The sequence below is a fragment of the Typopeltis vanoorti genome, chromosome 6 (genome assembly GCF_054136105.1).
Source record: "Typopeltis vanoorti isolate ZY-2024b chromosome 6, IOZ_Tvanoo_1.0, whole genome shotgun sequence".
In the NCBI taxonomy this organism is placed as follows: Eukaryota; Metazoa; Arthropoda; class Arachnida; order Uropygi; family Thelyphonidae; genus Typopeltis; species Typopeltis vanoorti.
The window spans coordinates 91,149,644-91,172,008 of record NC_143554.1 but is presented as its reverse complement, the minus strand read 5'-3'; the positions used below and the strand labels follow the sequence as shown (position 1 = coordinate 91,172,008).

General features: G+C 37.0%; 1 protein-coding gene across 2 annotated transcripts in view; it reads right to left on the bottom strand.

The window, feature by feature from the left end:
• The window catches only part of LOC150105701 (medium-chain acyl-CoA ligase ACSF2, mitochondrial-like), a 398,514-nt gene that overhangs the window by 282,475 nt on the left and 93,674 nt on the right, over nucleotides 1-22,365 (bottom strand). For both annotated transcript variants that reach the window (XM_090394306.1, XM_090394307.1), the window contains exons 4-5: nucleotides 16,216-16,269; nucleotides 2,493-2,611 (exon numbers count right to left, since the gene is read on the bottom strand). In XM_090394306.1, coding sequence (XP_090250432.1) covers nucleotides 2,493-2,611; nucleotides 16,216-16,269 — 173 coding nt within the window. The remainder of the gene's footprint in view (nucleotides 1-2,492; nucleotides 2,612-16,215; nucleotides 16,270-22,365) is intronic.

Genomic DNA, 22,365 nt, shown 5'->3' with positions numbered 1-22,365 from the left:
TCTACTAAGGTAGGCTTACAGGAACTCCTTGACCGAGCAGTTGACTTTTTCTCTATTCAAGGCCTTTCTATTAATGTAGAGAAGTTCTGCTTTTTAGTTCCTGTTCCCTCTGGTCATGACAAGCAGCTTAAGGTCGAGACTATAGAGTTTTCCTTGCATGGGAGGCCGTTGCATGCTTTGACCATCCTGGAAGAGTGGAGATACCTCAGTATCATGTTCACCCCAAAGGGAAGGTTTTCTGTCCCTTCTATCCTAGAAGTTGGGATCGCTTCTTCGAGGAAAGCTCCTCTCAAGCCCCAGCAAAGACTATTTCTTCTTTCCCACTATCTCCTACCTCACTTTTATCACAAGTTGGTGCTTGGTAGGACATATATCTCGGTACTGTCCCGAATGGACAGGGACATCCGTTCAGCCATGATATCATGGCTTCGACTGCCACCTGATGCCCGTACTGCCTATTTCTACATGAGGTTGAAGGATGGTGGGCTTGGGGTTCCATCACTTAGACGGCTGATCCCACACTTGCGGCTGTCCAGAATTGCCAAGTTAGAACTATCGTCTTCCCCTATCTGCAGAGAGGCTTTCTTAGCCCATTAGTACAAGAAGACTTTAGGCAGGCTAAAGGCTGGTCCCATTATCAAGGTACCTTAATTGAGTCAGCATCTGCAGAACACAAGAGATGGGCATCTCTGCTGCACTGTTCTGTAGATGGTGCTCCTTTAAAAGAGTCATATCTGGTGCCTCCCCAGCATGAATGGGTAAGGGATGGCACCAGACTCCTCCCTGGATTCGAGTATATTGACCTTATCAGAACGAGGATCGATGCCCTGGCCATTCGAGCCTGCACAGCTCGACGGGGTAGTAACAACTCAAACTGTAGGGCTGGCTGCCACTACAGTGAGACATTGTCTCATATAGCCCGGTGTTGCTTCCGCACCCATAGGGTTCCACGTGCAGAGGCATGACGCCGAGGTCTCCATTCTAAACAACCACTAGAACAAAGGTTGGGAGACCACGGTGGAACCACATTACAGGACCCCCGCAGGTTGGCATAAGCCAGACTTAGTGATTAAAAGAGATGGTGACATTTGGGTAGTTGATGCCCATGTGGTGGGAACAGGGCACCCACTAGCCTATAGCCATAATAATAAGAATAACCAAGATCTAGTTAGTAAGATATAGGAGGAGAATGGGACAACTCCGAGGTTTACCAGCGCCACCATCTCTTTACATGGCGTTTGGAGTGCAGATAGCTATAAGGACTTAAAACAGCTTGGGCTTATGCAGAAGGATATAAAAGTTCTTTCCTTGAGGGGCCCATACAGGGCACACTGGGGGCATGGCATTGCCACCAGAGAATGACTACAATGATAACTAGAACAGGCATAGGATAAAACACTTGTAAAGGCTTAGGCCTATATCAAGTTTGGACGAGATGTCTGGACGTAATGTAAGAGTACTACTGCCCATAACCAGTACAAAGATAAATAAAAAATAATAATAATAATCAGTGGCATACCACAAGGATCAGTCCTTGGTCCACTGTTATTCAATCAATCCATTAACAACATTGGGGAAAAATTTGACAGGAGACATACAGTTATTTGCTGAAGATACAAAGATAAACAGGGTAATCAGGAATGCAGCTCAGTTGGTATGCAGTATTTGTAGAATGATTTGAAATGTGGAATTGTGGGCATGTAAAAATGTATATCAGTTCAATGTTGTGATGGGATATCCAATGTCATATTAAATTGGTGGGATTATGCTTGATAGAAGAAACTGATCGACTAGCAGGAGTTTCAGTTGATAGGAAGTTGAGGTTCAAGAGCCTTATAGCAAAGACTGCAAATACAACTCAGATAATAATGGCAATGCTGAAATGAACCCTGATAGGTAAAGATAAGAAAGTCATTTTGTCTCTTTACAAGGCTTTGATAAGACCTCGCTGTACTGGTCTGGTCTCCGTATTTCCATAGAGATTCTGATACAGTGGAGAGAGAGTGCCAAGAAGAGTGCTAAAATATCAGGAATGTGGAATACAGATTATGAAGATTGAGAAATGAAATTGTGGACTGCAGACACTAGCAAACAGGAGAAAGAGCTGTGATGTGAAAATTCAAAAGGGTCACAGAGGATATCAATAGATGGAAGTTTTCATTTAATGGGTGGGAGGACAAGAGAGGGGAAACCTTAAAAGTTGAGAATGAATGCCACCAAGAAGTGGGGGGGGGGTGAGATCTTGATTTTTCTCTCAAAGAGTGGTGCATGATTGGAATGGATTACCAGGTGCTGAGTGCAGGTTGTGAATGAGTTCAAAAACAGGCATGATAGCAGGTAATATGTGGCCTCCCCTCAATGAGTCTCTGGCACTCTGGAAGTCTGTCTTAATAATAATAATAAGTATTAGTGAAATGAGAATTATTTTTATCCTGTGATACTATTATTCAAATTTTAATCATGTGCATTATAATTAAAATAATCATCCATACCTAGAACACTTGAGTTGTCCTGGCTTTGCACCATCTAATTCTGGGATTAAGGATTTTAATATAGTATAATAGTCTTGAGTTTTGAAGGTATTTGCCATTATAAGCCCATTAATTTTAACCTATAATATAAAAACTTGGTATATCTTCTAGAAAAATATATATAATAAAAGTTCATTTCTTAAATAGAATAATAATAATAAAATTAATAATAACATAATATAAAAGTCTACTTCATAATTGGTGTGGGTAGGGCAAAAGAACTACTCAAGCCAAGATAAGTTTTATTTTCTGTAATACTGGCAAAAAATTATATGCACATTCATAATGATTTGTTTATTGGTAATAGCTGAGGCTGAATATGTAGTAATTGTCAAAGTTGTTAGTGCATTATATCATGGTTTTTGTGTTATATGACTTATGATTAACAAAGTAAAAATGGTGGTGATAACAAAATCAACCAGATGCACGGCACAAAAATTGAATGTGGTGAATGATGTACATTTTTTTGAAGACAATTTATTGTCAGAAGTGTAGTAGTATGTACACATGATGGAATGTGGATGTGTATGTCAAAAGATCGAACAAGCAAAGTGTAGATCTGTAGAAAGTGTGATATTTTGATGGGCTGAAATATGTTGCATGAAAGTCGAGAATGAAGTGTGAATATTAAACAAAAGGTTGAGGACAATGAGGAACATAAAAATGAAAATGGTTATCACCCAAAAGGATAAGTGAGAGAATATGACTCCAGAGAATATGATTGTGATTACAGAGGAGGCTGAAAGAGCAACATAAAAAAAAAAAAACAGAACCAGAAGAGAACATGACTAAAAAGCAAAAACAACTATGACTGTGTGACCAGAAGAGAGCATGACCGAAAGAGTTAAGAGCAGGCATGATTGTAGAAATGGAAGAGAGGAGAGAGAGAGCATAACTAACAGGATGAAGGAAAGAGTGAGTGAGCATAACTGATGTAGCAAAAGTGGGATTGACTGCCAATATGAGAGTGTGATTAACAAAATAAAAGAGTTGAAAAATGACATAATTAAGATGAGAAACAAGATGAGGCATATGCAGAATGAGATTAAATGCTTGGTGAAAAAAATGGAAGTGCACAGAGTTTGTTTCTGAGGAGAAGGAATGAAGAGTAATTATGCCCTGGATATGAGAAGTAAACATGCAAGAGAGTTAATAGTAGTGGTGATAAGAAAAATTAATTTGGTTAGGCATAAGGACAATATGAGGATGGATATCAGGAGATCATGAGGAGAGTAAAAGATAACAGCACATGTGTAGTAGCAAAGGTATAATAAATATAAGGAAATGAAAATAAAGAAAGGAGTGCAGATTGTTGATGTGTGAAATCCTGTGTCATCGCCCTAATCTTAATAATAATAATTATTATTATTGTTAACATCTTACTTACATGAAGTCAAAGGAATCATCACAGGAGGTCCATACTCTCTCAATTATCAAACCATCGAACCAAGCATCGAAGATTGTCGAACCATGCCTTAAACCAATTCACACTTTCACACTCACGACACTTTCAAGCATTCCATTCAACTCACCAATGATTCTCCATGTACAGAACCAGCTTCTCATTCCTATTATACCCTCTTTATACAGCTTCCAGGTATGGCCTCCAGTTTTAACCTTGCCTCCTCTACTCTATGAAAAATCTCTTCCACATTAATCTGGTAACAATTCCTCAGAAACTTATATCCTCTTCTTCCATTCACAAGGTTGTGCAAGTTACATTAGCTCACTTTCTACTCATATCTGACTTTATATAGAACTGACACTGACTTGGTAAAACTTCTTGGGACCCTCTCCAATATATCCTCATTCCCAATTACTTAGTTAACAATAAATTTCATTTGTTCTCGAAGAACTTGATTCAAGATAAATTAGGAGTGTATGTGTGTAGCTCAGTGGAAGTAGCATATGCGTCCACAGCACTAAGCTGCCCAGAGAAAGGCAATCTAAGTTCATTGCTAGTCGCCGAACAGAGGAACTTTTCAGAGGCCTGGTTGGTCAAGTGGTTAGCAAATCTGCTCTCCAGGAAAGAGACTGTGGGTTCAAATCCCTTCATGGGCATGGATGTTTGTAATTGTCTGTGAAATACTAGTGGTGGTGGTAGTGGTCAGCGGTAGACAGCACTGGTGTAGTTGTGGTTCGTTGGAGTTGATGGAGTGATCAAAAACGCACTCGAATGAAAATCTCTGAACAGTGCTTGGAGCGTTTTAACAAGAATAAAACTGATTTTGTGCATCAATTTATTACTATGGATGAGATCTGGATTCACCATTACACACCAGAATCTAAACGACAGTCAAAACAGTGGACAGAAGCTGGTTGTTCAGCGACAAAGAAGACAAAGTCAGTTCCATCAGCAGGAAAGGTCATGGCATTGGTGTTTTGAAATGCTAAAGGTATTTTGTTTAATAATTATCTTGAAAAGGATAAAACAATAACCGGGAAATATGATTTAGATCTTTTAACCAAACTAGAGAAAAACTTTGTGAGAAAAGACCCAGTTTGCAGAAGAAAAAAAATCATCTTTCATCAGGACAATGTACCTGCCCACAAAGGTGTTTTGGTAATGGGAAAATCAAGGGATCTACACTATGAATTGTTGGAACAACTTAAGGGAGATTATGTTGAAATATAAAAATAATTTTGAAATTATAAATTCGTTTTTTTTCATTGTTAGGCAGAGAACTTTTCAGACCACCCTCATATTTTATAATATATTTGTATAATAGTACTCTTGTGTGATAGCTAGACTGGATATAATCGTTGCACTGTGGTGTGGTTCTAAAAGTGTTCACTTCAGTCTTTATCTTGATTAACGTGGAAGTGCCTGTTAATGTCACAAAAATGGGGGCAGTGGCACTAAAGATGCGTACACAGGCAGTGTGGAAGGTCTCAACTCATAGATCAAGTTTTTCCCTGGACTTTTCATAGTGGACAAGATGTGACAATTGTTTCATGTATGCATTCAAAAACGTTAAAGATTTATGGAGTGTTAGGTGGAATGATTAAAAAGGAACGTGTTATAGTATGTGAGAAGTGCGATGAAAAGCTAGGATGTTCCAAATATGAGAACAGTATTACTGGGAATAATCAGGAAATGGATAGGAGTGCTTGAGACAGTGATAATAGAAGTGACGTGGAAGAGCTTAGGCAAGTGTTAATGAAAATGAAGAGAAAAGCTAAATACATTAGTATTATACAGATGCCTCCATGGAGTCCAAAGATTCGTTGACTGGAGACACAATCTATCATACCTTTCCTTGAACCCATTAATGGATAAAGCACTCACAACTGACTCTGGCAACCCATTCCATTCATTCACAACTCTCCAAGCTAAAAAATCTAGTCCGCACATTAACCATACCTTAATTCAATTTCCAAGGGAGATCCCTCTAGCCAAGTGTTGAATCATTTTCCCTGCATCTATCCTCTAAAACCCTTTAAGCAACTTAAATGTCTCTATAGCATCCCCTCTTTTTCTCCTATCAACAAACTTCTGCAATCCACACACACACACACACACCCTCGATCTATCCTCATAGAGAACATTCCGCATCTTCATCACTTGTCTCTGAATCCTCACCACCATTTCTTCATCACAAAGAAACCAGGGAACCAGACTTGAGCAGAGTAATCCAGATGTGAGTGTATCAAGGCCTTAAGAGAAATCCTTCGATAGCCAAGTAATCTTAGGAGCTACTTAGCAATATGTCCTCTAAACTTTAACTCTCTATCTACCACCACCTCTAAATATCTAGCTTCATTCTATTTCCTGGAGTACATTTCCATCAATGTGGTATGTAACTTGTAATCAATATATTTATTTCAAAATGCATGACTTTACATTTCTCCATATTAAACTGATAACCATTATTTTTTGCCCATACTGACAGCCTATTTAAATCATCCTGCAAGCTCTCCACATCATCCTAATTAACTATTACTCTACCTAATTTTGCATCATCAGCAAACAACTAAATATTTCCTTTCAGGTTATTTCCTATATCATTTATGTACAAATTAAACAGCAATTGTCCAAGCATTGCACCTAGCAGCACACCACTAGTCACCTGTTTTCACCTTGATTCTGCCCATCCATATACCACTTTGGAGGAGGAAACTGAACGTTTAAAGAAGAGCATAACTGGTATAAATGACAAGGAAGTTAATAATAAGAAGAAAATATCTAAGGATGATAGGATTGCTTTATATGGTGACTCAATCATTAAAAGGGGTGGTAAAAGATAAAGTGCACAAGACATGTTTTACAGGTGATACAATAAAACAGGAACCAAACCTTGGAGATTCAGTGGCAAGCCTTGAAGAAAACCCTGATTGATTCAGCCAGAGAGGCATGTGGTGAGGTAGTCTGCAAGGATAGGAAAATCAGAACTCCCTGGTGGAAACAGGAAGTTAAAGAGGCAGTGAAGGAAAAGAAGAAAGCATATCAAAAGTTCCTGGCAAATAAGTCAGCTTTTGCTCTTAGAGAATACAGAGACAAATGTAAGAAAGCGAAACACTATGTAAAACTAGCTAAACAAAAGTCATGGGAGGAATTTGGCAAGAACATAGAAAATAAATATCAAGAATGTGATAAGATAACAGATATTGTTATATCTTATTAATGATAATAATAATTTATATTATAAATTATGATATTTATAATTTATAAATATCATTATAAATGATATTTATAAATTTATAATGATATTTAAATTTCATTATATCATTAAGGTCTGGAGGTTGTTGAAGAAGCTTAGAAATGGAGGAAAGAGTGCTGTAAAAGGGGTTAGAGATGATAAAGGTGACATGAAAATGGGAGAAAAAGATATCCTTGAAGTATAGAGTAATTACTTCCAAAAATTGCTAAATGAAACAAGCAGTGATAGCATAGTAGTAAAAAAACACTCAACAGGCATACAGTCAGGAATACATATCCATACTTGAAGTAGAAAAAGCCATCAAAGGCTTAAAATGTGGAAAGGCAGCAGGAGTAGATGATATTCGGCCAGAAATGCTGAAGTATGGTGGTATAAAAGTGTTACAGTGGCTGCACTGCATAGTTCAGAAAGCCTGGACAGAGGGAGGAACGAATTCCCGATGATTGGAGTAGAAGTCTAATAGTACCCACATATAAAAAGGGAAATAAAACTGAATGCGAGAATTACAGAGATATTTTCCTATTGGGTGTTTCTGGCAAGATCTATGCAAGTATACTTGAGAAACAGTTGAGAATAATTTTGGAAGAAAGCTTGGTGAAGAACAAGTTTGATTCAGGCCAAATAGAGGCTGTCAGGATCAGATCTTCACTTTACAGCAAATAGTTGGGAAAGCATGGAAATATAACAAAGATCTGTATTTAAGTTTTGTTGATCTGGAAAAGGCATATGACAAGGCGCCAAGAGAGAAGCTATTCAATAAGCTACAGTTATATGGTGTCAATGGGGCATTATATCAAGCAATACTTAGTCTTTATTTGAGTTGTAAGTCAGCAGTTAGAATTGAAGGAAGTACAAGAAGATGGTTTAATGTTAAATCTGGTGTGAGACAAGAATGTACATTATCCCCTCTGTTATTCATTATCTATATGGATCACATTATGAAGGAAAGTGGTATTAAATATGATATCAGAATTCGAGATGTTAATGTCAGCTCTTTGCTTTATGCGGACGATGTTATACTGGATTTATTTAGAGGTATAACATCGTTTTCAAGATTTCAAGTTTTCAAGATTCCCTGACTAAATTGAATAACTGTTGTAATAGATATGGTATGAAGGTCAGCAATAAAAAGACAAAGACAATGAAAATAGGCAGAATCGTTGAAAATGTCACCTGTGTTGTGAATGGAGAACCTATGGAACAAGTAAAATATTTCAGCTACTTAGGCACGATTTTTAGTGAAGATGGTAAATTAAATATGGAAATAGACAACAGTATCAACAAAGCTGGTGTGGTAGGAAGTCAACTGAATAAATTCATACGAATAAGAGAAAAATTAGTCGGAACACTAAATTAGCTGTATGCAAGACAGTGTTCACACCAGTTTTAACTTATGGATCTGAGAGCTGGGTCAGAAGTAAAACACTTGACCAAAGACTAGAGACCACAGATATGAGAGTCCTGAGAAAGATTAGAGGCATGAACAGATGGCATCAATGGCAATATCATATTAAAAACGAGGATATTAGGAAAGAACTTGACATTGTCAGCATCCAGGAATGCATTAGCAGAGCTAATCTCAGGTGGTATGGTCACTTGAACAGAATGAGCAAGGAAAGATTAGCAAAACAAGTGTTCTCTGCCAGGTTGGCAGGAAAATGACCCAGAGGAAGACCAAGATATAGGTGGTGATACGGTACAAAGTGGTGCCTTAGACGATAGGAATATAAGGTCTAATAATGTTGGAGTCTTGACATGTAACAGGCTGATTTGGAGGAAAATTGTAGATAGGAAGTTAGTAATGATGTAAATATTTCATGTAGTACTATCATATCCTGCACACCTCTTGAGGGTACATGTCAGGAATTTGATGATGATGACAATAAAATGAACATTAAGTTCCTTTCCCTGCCACTAACTTCTGATGCCCGTTCATCAGAATGGGAATCAGAAGTTAGTTATTTACCTGAGATGCATGGGTAGTCTCTTCTGTAATCAAATGGGAAAAAACTATGCTTTATCTAATTAAATCCAAATATGAAAGACTTTTTGGATATAATGAGGTTTTTCATCAGCAACAGATCATAAAAACCAACCTTCATAGGAAGCTTGGATGAAGCTTCCCATGATGGACTGGTTGGCCAGGTGGTTAGTGTATCTGCTCTCAAGCAAAAGGCTGTGAGTTTGAATCCTGTCATGGGCATAGGTGTATACGATTGTCTGTGAAAATATTAGTAGTGGTGGGCAGTAGATGGTGCAGGCGTACATGATGATGATGATAGTAGTTGCAGTTCGCTGTTGGTGAATTGAGGTGGTGGGGATGAAGCTTCTCATGGTGACCTGGTTGGTCAAGTGGTTAGAGTATCCGCTCTCCAACCAAAAGGTAACGAGTTGTAGAGTAGATGCCTTCCCTTGATGAGTCTTTGGACTCCTTGGAGGTGTCATGTAATAATAACAATTCTTAGACCTATCCCCACAGCCCAGATTTCCTACCAGCCTACTGAGGGTCTAATCTCTTCAATTTCTTCTTAGCATTGAGCATGGACAGTGTGATATGACTTAACTACTGAGTACCATCTTAAACAGCAAGAAATGACACTTCAACAGTTCCTCCTCTTCTTCTTCCTCCTCATGTTATATCCTGCTTGATGCAAGGTCCCCTATTTTACATGGTGCGACTTTAAGCAATCCCAGGCTTGTCGGAGAGCCTGATGTTGGGGGTAGAAGAGGAGAGATTGGAAACAGTAGAAGAGAAGGAATGAGAGAGAGGTATGGGAATGCTAGCAGACGAGAGGATGAAAACAGTAGGAGAGACGGAATGAGAGAGAGATATGGAAGTGCTAGAAGAGGAGAGAATGGAAACGGTAGGAGAGATGGAATGAGAGAGAGGTATGGGAATGCTAGAAGACGAGCGGATGGAAACAGTAGTAGGAGAGACAGAATGAGAGAGGGATATGGAAGTGCTAGAAGTGGAGAAAATGGAAACAGTAGGAGAGAGGGAATGAGAGAGATGTATGGGAGTGCTAGAAGAGGAGAGAATGGAAACAGTAGAAGAGAGAGGTATGGGAATGAAAGAAGAGGAGAGAATGGAAACAATAGGAGCGATGGAATGGTAAGAGGTATAATGTATGGTGACTCAATGATCCGTGGTGTTCAGGATAGGATGCGTGAGGAGTGTTTGCCAGGAGGAACAATAGAAAGGGTGGCTATGGCAATTAAGAGAAGTGAAAGGGTGGATGAGATGATTGTGATGGTAGGAACGAATGACTTGAGTGGTAATGTAAGTCGGGCAGCGAGAGATATGAGATTTTTGCTTGAGACTGTACGGAAGAAGACAGAGAGAGGAAAAATAGTGTGCGTGTTGCCTAGGTATGATAATGATGAGCTGAGCAGAAGAGCGGTGATATTGAATGGCATAATAGCGAGAATGTGTGACAAGAGAGGACTGGTATATGTGGATGCTTGGAGTGCGTTTGAGGAAAGAGAGGAGTTGTTTGCGAGAGACCGTTTGCATTTGAATGAGGAAGGACGTAGGCATCTGGAGAGATTGCTGTTCTGAACGAGTCAGTGTGTCCCAGGGAGGATGATAGCAGGGGTGGCCTCTTGTGGGAATGGATACTTGGGAGAAGGGAGACAATGTCAGGTAAGACTGAGCCCAGTGGAGTCTAGAAGGGATAATGCTGGGTATAGAAACAATGGCATTTATATGCTGTATACTAATGCCAGGAGTATCCGGAATAAGGGAGAGGAATTGGTGGCGCAGATAGCATCAGCCTGGCCAAAAATTATTGCGATCACTGAGACGTGGTTGACAGAAGAGGATATGATAACAGGAATAGAAGTTGCTGGGTACAGCATTTTTTGTCAGGATAGGAGGGGAAAGCGTGGTGGTGGTGGGGTACTGCTTATGATAAGTGATGACCTATGTCCTCTAAGAGTGGAGAATTTGGAAGGTAGTGAGACAAATGATTTTGAGAGCGTATGGTGTGAGGTAGAGGTAGGCAAGACAGGATATTTAGTGGGGTGTTGCTACAGACCCAGGAGCACAGAGGATGGGGACCAGGAGATGTTTAGACAGCTAAGTTTGGCAAGTGCAAGAAGAATGATTGTTATGGGAGATTTTAACTTCAGTAGTATAAATTGGAGAGAGGAAGATGCATGTAACAATAGGGGAATGGAATTTCTAGAATTCTTGAGGGACAAATGTCTTAGGCAACATGTAACAGAGGGAACAAGAGGTTCAAAAATTTTGGATTTGGTTATAGCATCAGAAGAGTTGATAATAACTGAATTGACGTCTCTCCCACCAGTTGGAGAGAGTGACCATATGGTTTTGACTTGGAAAATGAATAGACATGCAGGAGTATCAAAGAGACGGGAACTTATGTGGAATTATAAGGCAGGTGATTATAATAGTCTTAGACGTCAACTTCGGGAAGTTTCATGGAGGGAGGAATTGGAAGGCCGGGATATCACCAGTGCATGGGAAATTGTGAAAGAATATTTGTTATCAGCAATGGTAAGTTGTATACCACGAGTGAAGAAGAGGGCGCAATTTGGAGTAAAGTGGATGACAAACAATATTAAACAGGAATTGCATGCGAAAAAGAGGCTATGGAAGAGATATAAGGAGACAGGTGAAGAGATGCATGAGGAATATAAGACACAGGCCAGAAGAGTGACTCGTGTGGTAAGGAAAGCGAAACTGGAATATGAGAAGAGATTGGCCCTAAGATCCAAAGAAAATCCTAGGGAATTTTTTAGCTATGTGGCCAGTAGGAGGAGAAATGACTGTGGAAGAATGATATTGTGGGATAAAAATGGGAATAGAGTGACTGATGCAGAGGACATAGTGGAATTGTTCAATGAACACTTTATTGGAGTATTTCATCCTAGAGGAGTCAGTTTTAATGCTAGAGGGATAGGACTGGTACGAGGTCTGGAGGTACAGGAGGAGAGTGTGTTTCAGATACTGAGTACTCTGGATGTCAGTAAAGCTGTGGGACTGGATGGTATTTCGCCACGAGTTTTGAGAGAATGTGCTAGGGAATTGACAATACCTTTAACGTGGCTTTTCAATGAAAGTCTGGCTTTGGCAAAGGTGCCCAGGGAATGGAAGGAAGGTAAGATAGTGCCATTGCATAAGGGTGGTAACAGACTGGAAGTGTCTAATTATAGGCCAGTCTGTGTGTCATCAGTAGTTGTTAAGATCTTGGAGAAAGTAGTGAGGGACCGTGTACAGCATTGGGCAGATGAGGGTAATGTTATCTGTGAGAATCAACAAGGATTTGTGAAAGGACGCTCTTGTTTTAGCAATATGCTAGCCTTTTATAATAAAGTTACAAGAGCATTAGATGAGGGAAAGGCATATACTGCAATTTTCTTAGACTTGGCGAAGGCATTTGACAGGGTGCCACATGATAAGCTGATATTTAAGTTGCAGCACATGGGTCTGGATGTCAGATTGGTCAACTGGATTCAGGATTGGCTGTCTGATAGGTATCAGAGAGTTGTGTATGGTGGAGCAGTTTCCAGGAGGCAGAGGGTTACAAGTGGGGTCCCACAGGGCTCAGTACTAGGACCTATATTGTTTAACCTTTATATCAATGACATAGCCAGTGGATTGCAGGGGGATATTCAGTTGTTTGCGGATGATGCGAAGCTTGGAAGGATTATTAGTAATAGTGCAGATGTGGTAGCCCTGCAAGAGGATTTAAATAAGCTAGATAGATGGGCAAATGAATGGGGGTGTCAGTTTAATGCAGCAAAATGTAAGGTCTTGAGGTTTGGGAAACATCAATGGGATGCTGCATACTCTATGGGAGGAGTTATACTGGAGGAAGTAGGGGAGACAAGAGATCTGGGGTTGATGATTGATAGAAACCTGAAGTTTAGGGAACATATTGCAAAGGTGGTGAAGGTAACACAGAGGATTGCTGCTATTATGAGAAGGACACTGACCTGCAGAGATAAGAGGGTTATCATTCTGTTGTATAAGTCTCTGATCAGACCACACTTGGACTATTGTTCTCAGATTTGGTCCCCAGGATTTGAAGGGGATAAATTAACCGTGGAAAGGATACAAAGACGGATGACAAAGATGGTTTCAGGACTGTACAAGGATAGTTATGAGGATCGGCTGAGAGAATGTGGACTGCAGAGTTTGGTGGATAGAAGGAGAGGTGATATGATTGAGACTTTTAAACTGTTGAGAGGTGGTTACAGGGTTGACACTGGGGAGTTCTTTCGCTTGGTTGATCAGCGGGAAGGAGTGATGACAAGAGGCCATCCCTGGAAGTTACGAAAGGAAACTGTGAGCAAGAGGGTAAGGAGTGGTTTCTTTGTGTGGAGGGTGGTTGAGCCGTGGAATGCATTGCCTGATGGAGTGGTGGGAGCGAGAACGGTCAGTGGGTTTAAGGAGTGGTATGATAAACTTTGTGTTTCTCAGGGGGGGACTTCCCCTCGATGAGTCTTGACAGACTTTATGTCTTAGAAAGGACCTCCCTCGATGAGTCTTTTGACTCCTTGGAGGCATGAATAATAATAATAATAATAATAAAATGTTTTTATGTCTGTAGATTGTGTGTGTGTGTGTGTGTGTTCATGGGGCCAGTTTGCCTGTTTTGATGGATGAAAAAACCCAAGTTACCAGGAGAAAAAAAATCCTCCATCTCCATATGAGACCAGCTAAACTCACCTTTAGTCGAAAGAGACCAGATAAAGGTTCCTCACATCATGAACAGAAATCGAACCCCAGGTCTTTCCACCCAAAGGGCTTTGTCCATACTGAGTGAGCTATGGGGGTTCCAACACTTCAACACAGTTCCTTTAATAAAATGATTCATTAAACTATTCATTAATGGAATCATTAAACTATTGTTTAATTCATCCTTAACCCTGTGGAGGTCACGATCGAAAAAATTGCAGCATAGGTCGCATGTATCTGAGAGATGCATTCATTACTAGTATGTGCTAAAATGCAATAAAAGCTAAAAAAAACACTATGCAAATATAATACATGATGGTATACAGTGGTATCTCGCTAATCGGAACTAATAAAACCGTGCTCGTTCAGATTAGCGAAAAGTTCGGATTAGCAAATTTCCCCCCAAGAGACAACAATAACTAGCATTTAAGACAAAATAATCAGATTCTAATGGTACATCAATGATAGAAACTGATAGAAAAAAAGCTACTGTACTGTAATGTAAAACAAAAAATAATACAGTACACAAGTTTATTTTAGTAAAAAATTTAATTTCTTGTACCTGTATTGTTGATGATTCTGATTTAATAAAATTGCATAGTTCAGTACGTAACTTAATTTGCGTAAAAATATCACTTTCTTGTACACAACACAAAAAAGTTTAACAAAATAACAACAACAAAAAGGTTTTTATTTCTTTGTCCCTGATTTTCTTTTGTTTCTTCGAATGCTTCTTCTCGGAGCTGCATTAGCAACAAAATTTTGTGGAATAGCATATCATTCTGCTTAGCACATTCTACACATATTAAAACTGTCAGCTGCCTCTTCATGTTTTACTTTTTTTTCCTTCAAGTTCTTCATCGTCATCATCGTCTTCTAATTCATTAGAAGATGATGACGATGATTCTACATAATACATCATAAATATGTAGTGTCATATTTATAATTTCAGCATCTGATTTGATTTCGATTTCACTTTCGGTTCTACCTGTAATCCATTCCATAACATCTGTTTGTGAAATTTCATCATCTGGATTTATATTTTTAATCTAATTATGCATGTTTTGAATTTCCTCTGTTTTGTGTATATTTGTGATTCATGCCGACAATACAGTATGTACTGTACAGTATAAAAAAGCAAACACGAATACACAATACATCCAAATAGGCCCCCAGTATAACCGTACAATTGATAGTACGAGAAAAATACTGTACTATAATAATAATAAAATAAATAATAATAGTTAAAATAATAATTATTAAATAAAAATAATAGTACACAAAATAATAATATGTAATAAAGAACACTTTTTTCCCTTTCAAACCGCAGTTCAGATTACTGGAGGGTTCAGACTAAAGAGGTTTGGATTAGCGAGATACCACTGTATTTATTTTCAGTTACAATCTTGAAATTATTGAACAAAGAAACAAAGAAAAAAACAACAACTAAACCAATACTATACTGACATTGGAGTTTGTGATATCTCAGATACTATTTACTACAAATATCACTTTCGCATTCGATTCTATCATTCTCATCGGACTCGAGTAACAAAATCGCTGAATCTCTTCAACATCTGATGGATTATCCAATCGATATATTTTTCCAGCCATTTTCAAAAGTAAATTATAAAAAAAAAAAAAAACTAAACCAAAAAACTAAAAAACTAAACTATACTGACAGAGGTCGCAGTATCTCTCAGATACAATTTACTATGAACTATCACACACCTTTATATAACACATATTAAACCAAACCCGACCCCCATAAACAGTGTGGAATATCACTTAATATATATTCATGTGCAGCTACTCATGACCTCCAAGCTATACACTGGATATGTGTATAGCTTGTAAACCGACCGCATAAATAGTGTGGAATATCACTTGTAATATATGCATGTACAGTTACTCATGACCTCCAAGCTATACACTGGATATGTGTAAGAATATTTATATTAAACAATTTGTTTGTATCTGTCAGATACAAACAAATCTGTCAGATAACCTCTGCAGGGTTAATTCTGTTTTCATTCCATTAGCCCATATCGACTTCAACTAGCATTTATACCTAAATACACAATAATGAGAAGATGGCTGCATTGAAAAACTAGTGGTATGGTACTAATTCTAAGGTAGTTTTGAAATTCAGCATTAGTATACTCTATTTTATTCAGGAAATAAATTTAATATTTATTAGTATTATATGAATTTAATTTAGTTATACTAAAGGGATTCTTATATATATATATATATATATATATATATAATGATACATATCATAATCTTCCTTCCAAACTGAAGCAAATATATTTACCTTTTTCAGGCAGTAGTCCAATTCTTGAGCTTGATATGCGGGATTCAAAGTTACCTGTAATAAACAAAATGTAAAAAGATTAATAATTTATTCTGGAGTCTCCATAGCAAGTTAACATCAAGAATTCCCTTTGGTGAATTGCGTGGAATTTGTATCTAGAAAAATCTAGGTTCAAATCTTGTCTAGGATGCAAAAAACATTTACGAGCTTTTTAACTAAAGGAAGAAGCTCCATTACTCTCAACACAAAATCATGACATTTGTCCTTCACTTGGAAAGACCAGAGTTCAAATCCAATTTAGAACATGAGGAACCTTTATAAGAACTTTTCATCAAAGGTGAGTTGACTAGTCTCGTACCGAAGTGGAAATGTTATTTCTCATATAAACTGGGGAATTTTTCTCTACACCAAACAGAAAATCAGAGTTCATACAGTTAATAATCAGCACAATATGCAAATGAGATTAACTATCCTTCTCATAGAAAGGCTTACACGTTGGCTATTCATAGCTGTATTTTTTAAGGAAATTACAATGTAGACTAATTATTAATTATAATTAATTTAATCAATACTTAAGATATTTCAGCAAAGTCAAATAGTCATCATCAGGGAACAATACAATATATATAGGCACTAACAAGGCAAATGAGGTTGAAGCACATGGCAACCAAAATTGAGCATAGTCATATAAAGGCATAAAGTCATATAGACCCCCTAATAGGGAGCATATAGTGCTCCCTAATAGGGGATGGGGGTCTTGTTTGAAGGATTAGTGCTTCCCAAATCTGGAGCAATTTCATGCAACAACACTTGTTGAGATTTTAATAGGAATAATCTTTCATACTTATATTTCTGCATATTATAGCCAAACAGGCAGGATAGCAAATATCAAAATTGCTGAACACAAGGAGGACCACATCTGGTTCTACCACTATAGCCACTCAGGACTTGCTGACCATGCTTTAGATCCCCACCACAAGATATTCCCAAGACCCCCCCGCCACCACCACCATTTTTTTTTTTTTAATTATATATTGCAAGAAGTCAATAGGATTTCCATAAAATGATTAGTGGTACTGTACTGTGGAGGGAGAAAATTTCCTTTGTGTGAGAACCATTTGAAGAAGAAGTCAATAAATAATAAGAATAGAAAGAACAGTAAAAACAAATTCATGAAAAATGTGATTTATTACATTCATGTTTGTTACTGCGATGGCCCTTTCTTCTTCCGCCTCACCTGTATTAGGTCCTATTGACCCATTACATTTGTATTGGGCATGGCCTATTAATAGGCCTATTAATTCCCATCTTGGACAGGAATTGTACCCAGGTCTTTCAAACCAAAGGGTTTTGTCTATACCGAATAAGCTACGAAGGCTCATGATGGCCCTTTACATGATGCATATTCTTTTGTGTTTTCCTAAAGCAAAAAATATTATGTTTAGGGAGTATTTTTTTATTAAATAAAACATATTCCATTTTGTCTAGTCTGCAGCTACTTGCTATATGGCAAAATCTACTTGCCATGTGTGAGTGAGGCATATATATAGAGTCCTGTATATAAGAAATCTCCCCAGCATCAATCCTGTAATTACATCTCAAAAGTATAAATCTCTTAATCATGTCACCTCTTTGTCTTCTACCCATAAAACTCTTCAGTTAGCATGCTTTCAGTCTGTCTGCATAGTGGACATTGTACAGCCCTGATATAATTTTTGTTATCCTCCTATGTACTCTTTCCAACATTACTTCATCTCTTTCAAATCCTGCTGAACTGATTTCAACACAATAAACTAGATGTGGTCTGATCAGGACTTTATACAATGGAATCACCACTCTTTTATATCTGATGATCATTTCATTACATTTAACATTTGCCTACTTGGCTGATCAGACTTTCCAACCAACAGACTGTAAATTCAAATTGCACTGTATTGATGTTTGTGAATATCTTAAAGCAGTATATGATTTTCATTCTCCAGTTCAAGACCGCGCTGCTTACTGGAGGAACGCTGTAAACAGTAACACCATGTTTTTAACTCTGATTTCCAGATTATTTAACCCTTGGCCAACAAAGAGTGCTAAAAGTAATATAGCTTAGCAACCACTCACAAGACTAATATAAATAATAAAAATAAATAATAAAATAAAATATAATAAAATATATTTTATGCATTATTGAAAATAAAATATACCTTATGTATCTGTATCCTGTGCCCACCATATATTCATTTTTTTTTTTTCATCTTTATAGACAACTTCACCATACACTTTCCTGGTTTAGCTGATCAACATTGCCTTCAGAATTTACCACTCAATCTCTATGGTTTCTTTTTTTTCAAACTCTTTCACTTTTTCTCGATAATCTTTATATTTTTGAGTCTACAGTCCACATCTGAGTTGTATCCTTAACTAGTCTGAAGATATCACTATCAACAATAACATAATCAACTAGCCTTTTATTTCTCATGTGTTCTTTCCATGTAAATTTATAAAATTTATTTAACATTTAATAGTGCTTGGGATTTATTTATTTTATTATCTGTTTCCTGGAGAGTAGAAAGGCTTTGCTCAGTGGTGGGTTTTTGCCTGTCACTGAGTGGAGCCACTGCTGAGTTTTCTGTCTGGGTTAGGAGTGATGAGTTTAGTAATAATCCTTTAGGGTCATTGAATGAGATTTAGAGTGATCTTGTTGATGACTCAGAGTTTTTGGAGAGGTATCCCCCCCACAGTTGATATACCTCAATAAAAGTCGAAACAGTCTGGGTAGTGGCACTTTCCATAATGCATATACGTTTTATACACATCAGAAAGAATGTGCTTTGCATTATCAGATACCAAGGCAATTAATGGGAAGTCAGTCTCTATATACAAGCAGCCTAGTTGTGAAAATATTTCACAAGCAAACTTTTGTTTGCTCATACTTGGATAAAGGATTAAACAAAAATATAATTTCTTGGCATCTTTAATTTAATTTATAACCAAGTGAAAAAAACTTTCAACACTTTCAGCACTCAAGATCTTTTAGATTTAAAAATTATCATCGAAGAAATGGCTTTTCTTCAAATACTACAACTTATCTAATATTAACAAAATACTAAGTAGCTATGTGACTAGACAAAAGTCTGCTGAGAATAAAAACTGAAAAGTTATTTTATATATGCTGGAAGTGTTTTTCTAAAAAACAGCTTATATCCTATGAAAATCTTATATCCTCTCCTGTTCAGAAACTAACTTCATTCTTTCCTTCTTCCAAAGATAAAGTACATCCCCAGTCTCTTTCTTGTGTTTCACACTGATGTAATTACTACAAACAAACTAAATTGCATTTGTTAGAAAACATGGCTTTGAGATTACAGTGATATGACTTAACCACTGAGTGCCATCCTAAACAGTAAGAAATGACACTTCAACACAGTTCCTTTTAGTGTGCAAGATTATTTAAAGATTTTTGTGAGGCCTTTCTACACCAACCTAACTTGAAAAAAAATGATAATATATCTCAATTTCTTGCAATTGGGAGAGAGAAAGAGTTATCTAAAAGATTAGCATTAATGTTATTTGGCAGGCAGAAAACAAATATTTATAATGAGTTAATTAATGTATACATTTTCTGAGAAAAAAGAAAAGTCCTGCTGCATTTCCATCATAACTGTTTACTTGATTATTGTTCCCTAACAGTTTTCACAATAATTTTATTAAATCTAATGATGCTACCATTACATAAGAGAAATATTATCTGTAAATATTTAACCAAGATTTTTAACTCATTCTTGTTTATTCCATTCAATTTATTGCAATAGCAATCAGTCTGGGGCAACTTATATGGCAGCTTGCATGAAGGTTTTGATTTTAAAAAAAGTAATTAAAAAAAAAAAAAAAATATATATATATATATATATATTATGTGCTTGTTTTTTTGTATAATTTCTAATAGACACAAGTCAATTTATAACTGTATTGGTGAAACTGCACTTAAGGAGGTGGATACAATTTGAAACCTACACATTATATTACTACTATGATAAAGAAGACTCTGATAGAGATCAGAAAATGACTGTACCACTTTATAAGGAACTGGTCAGACCACACATGAACTATTTGTACATAAATTAGGCTCTGGAAACTCTAGAGAATATCGATCTAATTGTGAGAAACTAAGGCAATATCAGGATCGTGGACTATTCATTATGGAGGAAAGGATGAAGAAGTCTGAATTGCAGACTATTTGGTTTTGCTTCAGTATTCTGCCAATTCAGCATGTTTTTCAGATATCTGGCTTCAACTGAATCAGTAGAAAGATTGGTATTTGGTTAAACTGAAGCAGAAAAATTCCTGTTACATGCATCATAAGAAACACAATTAATTGGGAAAAGCTTCTCCTTGTCTTGTACAACTGTTCAAACATAAGGGTTTCCAAGGCTAATGAGTAAACTTGTTCCACAATACAATTTGTTAGAAATTTTCTTTCAGCACTAGCTACCAACTTATTCCTTGAAAGATTTTTTTTTTCCTGAAGTTGGAAATATTTATGAAAAAAATCATACCTATACTTCTCTAAAAGATTCATTGTCTTACATCATAATTTATCACAAATTTATTTTGACTATTAAATCCATAATTATTCCCTACATTTCACAGTTTAAAATAAGTTCCATTAATATGTTTGTTATTTGAAGAAATAAGTGCAATATTTTGTTCTGATTTTACAGTGTATTATTTTTTAAATACATTGTTCTCTATAACGAGATTAAATACAATACAGTACAATGAAATTAAATGATAGTTTTAATATATCAAACTGGAGGATATTATGGATCCATCTATATTTTATAGCCAAATGTAGAAAGATGAAGTTTTGAAAATTTACATGTGAGCTTATGAGAACAAGACTGGAATCAGAGATGCCTTGGCTGCACTATTTAAACAATACGAACTCTACCCACAACTCATAGATTCACCTTTTATAATGCATTGAGTAACTTTCACTGGCCTGAAACACCAAGCTTCAAATTGACCAAGTTTAAAAAAAATTACAAGTGGAAGTGAAATCAAAAACACATTTAATGCTGTAACCACATGATGTCAGAAAGTTAAATTCATCATAAGTGATCTCTAGGTGGGTGCATAATAAAATATTAAACTATAGAGCTAAGAAGCTTAATGTGTCTTACATAAATACTGTAAGAGACAATATTACAGATTCATCTATATTTTATAGCAAAACATAGAAACAAGGAAAGTAAGAAATGTAGAAAAATTTTGGTTTGGTAACTGGCTTTTTAATAGATATCAGAGAGTTGTATGGAGTAGCAGTATCAGGGAGTAGGAAGGGCACAAGTGGAGTTCCACACAGTTCAATATTGGAGACCATTTCTCTTCAGTCTTTATGATAGTTATATCACTAGACTAAAGGGAGATGTCTGCAGATGATGTGAAGCTTGGAGGATTATTATGTTTTGGCTCTTCAAGAGGATCTGAATAAGCTGGAAAGGTGAGCAAATGAATGGGGATATTAGCTTAATGCAACTAAATGTAAGATTTTAAATCTAGGATCCACAGATGGGATGCTTCATACTCACTTACTGGAGTTATACTGGAAGAAGCAGATGAAGCTTCTTCCAGTATATAGAGGGAAATTTTAAGTTCAGAATACATATTGCAAAGATTTTTAAGACAATTCTGAGAATTGCTGCAATACTGAGGAGGACAAAATGGTGATAAAATGGTGGTGTTCCCATATAAAGCTGTGTTCAGAGAACATCCAGATCCAGGTTGTTGTGCTGAGATCTGGTCTCCAGGATTTGAAGGGAATGAAATAACATCACGACTGTACAATGTTGGTTATGAGAGCAGACCGAAAGCATGCAAACTACACATTTTGGTGGACAGAAAACGGGGGGGGTGGGGATTAACTGAGACTTTTAAGCTGTTCATAAGTTATTATTAGATTGACACTGAGCAGACTTTTCATATGGCAGAATGAGGAGAAGGAACAAGGACAACAGGACATCCCTGGATGTCCTGTTGTCCTTGTTCATAAGAGGATACAAATTTTTTTTTTGCAAAGTTTTTTGGATTTTTTGTGAATAGTGGTAGGAGAATGGAATGCATTGCCAGAGAGGGTGGTAAAAGTGCAAACAGTGGATG